Raw genomic sequence first — 2,324 nt, forward strand, 5'->3', positions numbered from 1 at the left:
AAAAAAGTGAAGCGAGAAAGGATTTTTTTCAGAAATACGGATTTCCAGGCGCGATTTTGTGTGTAGACGGGACACATATTAAAATCGTTGCTCCAACTAAAGATAAGTTTCTCTATTATAACCRCAAAGGATACTTTAGTATCAATGCCATGATTGTAAGTTTGGTGCCAAATTCGCATTTCAAATATCTTAATCAATGTTTTGCAGATTTGTGATAATAAAATGAAAATACGTTATGTGAATGCTCAGTTTCCTGGCAGCAATCACGACTCCCACATATGGAATGTCAGCAATGCTCGTTATTTTCATGAGAAAAAGTACCTCGATGGTGAACGGAACACTTGGCTTTTGGGTATTATACATACAAATATATATATTACAAAAATTCCCAAAATTTAATATTTGTACAGGAGATGCTGGATATGCCTTAGAACCATTGTTAATGACACCATTCCGTACCCCTCCCTCAGGAAGCCCAGAAGAGAAATGTAATAAAATACATTCAAAAGCGAGAAATACCGTTGAAAGAACCATAGGAGTTTTTAAAAATCGATTTAGATGTCTTCTGGGTGCTCGTGAGCTTCACTACGAGCCATGGAAGGCATCTCAAATCGTTAATGTTGCGGCAGCGTTACACAACGTTTGCATTCACTATTGCGTGAATGATGAAAGTTTAGAAAATAATTCGGGACCAGAACCAAATATTTTTACAGAAAGTAATGAAATTGTTTCATCAACTTATAATGCTGCAGCTTCACAAATCAGAGAAACTATATGTGAAACACTTACAGGAGTATAATATCCTAAATAAATATTAACACAAAATATTTATAGTTTTAATTCAGTGTTTATTTAATTCATTTAATTATTTTTTGTCATAGCTTGCAATTTTTGTTCTTCGAGATTTTTAGCAGCTACCAAATTTTCCATAGCTACGTTGTGTATTTTTAATTCTTCAACTTCCGCTTTTTTAAAATCGTTTTGCATTTCCAATGCTCTGCCTACTCGTCGCATACGTAACGAAAGGTCGTCCAATTTGTCGAGAACCTTGTCTTGGAATTCTTTTTGAACATCAAGTTGTTCTTTTAAAAAGTCTGCTGTACTTTTTTCCGGTGGCCTAGTAGTACGTCGAGGCAGTGCTGGACTGCAGGACACTGATGGCATCGAAACGTCTGCCTCTGTCTCATCGCCCACGTCTGCTACATTAGGTAAGCCGATGCTTACTGTATTCGCAATACCACTTGTACTGGTTTCCAATGCCGTTAGTGCTATTACCGCTTCTTCCAATTCATTGAAATGGTGCTGCCTATTTCTGCCGCCACCAGTAGCTGACTGCCTTCCAGTCAAGCCATACCTAAAAAAAAATAAGTCAAACAAGCTTTAAATTATCCTGTTACAACAATAAAATCTACAAATCTGGAAATATCCTTGATAGGCTGACCAACACTGTTGAGCTCTTGGGCCATGTTGTTCCAAAAAGCTGCCACTTCTTCTTTTGGGCACTTGGTAAAACCTTGCGCCATTTCTGGTTTTTGCTGTAACAGCTCAACCATTAGTGCATATTGTTGCTTTGTGGTAATTACTTTGGGCCTGCGGAAATCGGATTGAATATTATTTTAATGATAAAAACTGTGTTATAGTGTGAATTTAATTAAAACTTACATTTTTCTTTTTTTAAATTTTTTTTCTCCGTTAACACAAACCTGTCGTACAAAAATTCCGCTAATCTTAAAAATTTTCCGTTCCGAGTGAATTCAGTGAATGCAACTCTACGAATTTCGAACTTACTTTCCGAACTGTTCGAATTGCATGATAGCAGTTTCGTAACTTTCCCGAAAAAACAGTCTACGATGGATTGCGTGATAGGGCTGATTGAGACTCAAAACGCAATAGCTTCACTTCCAATCTATGAAAGTCATGAAATTCTCACTGGATTGATAAAGATAGCAGATTCTAACGCACCAGTCGTCATACAGATGGCGCCACCAGGGAACGTTAGATTCAAACTTTGGAAAGCACATTGTAAGATCTAATTTGAATTTCAAATTAATTTTGAAATATTCCACAAAACCACCAAGTAGGCTTTCCAGCAATCCGATAGCCAGCCTCCGCCACAAATGAGTTCAAAGGCAAAACACTTTTCTTGAAACTCACAACGCCCGAATAGCTTCAGTTCAGGCATATGCTTACGCGTATTGTTTTCGAGCATTCTCATGTGACAGAAAAACCGCAGATTCGACCGCAACTACATGGTGTAGACACCAGCACAAACACACGCATATCTAAACGATGGCATGCAACCACAAAAAACACATTGCAATTCA

At 37.5% G+C, this 2,324-nt stretch overlaps 2 protein-coding genes across 2 annotated transcripts; one reads left to right on the forward strand and one right to left on the reverse strand.

Annotated features, from left to right (window-relative positions):
• Positions 1-222: 222 nt before the first annotated feature.
• Positions 223-677, forward strand: LOC108965925 (putative nuclease HARBI1). Its single transcript, XM_018928605.1, has 3 exons — positions 223-352; positions 411-575; positions 673-677. The coding sequence occupies exons 1-3, from the start codon at positions 223-225 to the stop codon at positions 675-677; spliced, it is 300 nt and encodes a 99-aa protein (XP_018784150.1).
• Positions 678-785: 108 nt separating this feature from the next.
• LOC108965926 lies at positions 786-1,811 on the reverse strand. The gene is made up of 4 exons (XM_018928606.1): positions 1,789-1,811; positions 1,504-1,590; positions 919-1,354; positions 786-803 (listed from the first exon to the last, which is right to left on the reverse strand). The coding sequence occupies exons 1-4, from the start codon at positions 1,809-1,811 to the stop codon at positions 786-788; spliced, it is 564 nt and encodes a 187-aa protein (XP_018784151.1).
• Between the last annotated feature and the right edge of the window lie 513 nt (positions 1,812-2,324).

The sequence above is a fragment of the Bactrocera latifrons genome, unplaced genomic scaffold (assembly GCF_001853355.1).
Source record: "Bactrocera latifrons isolate USDA-ARS-PBARC rearing strain unplaced genomic scaffold, ASM185335v1 scaffold_150, whole genome shotgun sequence".
In the NCBI taxonomy this organism is placed as follows: Eukaryota; Metazoa; Arthropoda; class Insecta; order Diptera; family Tephritidae; genus Bactrocera; species Bactrocera latifrons.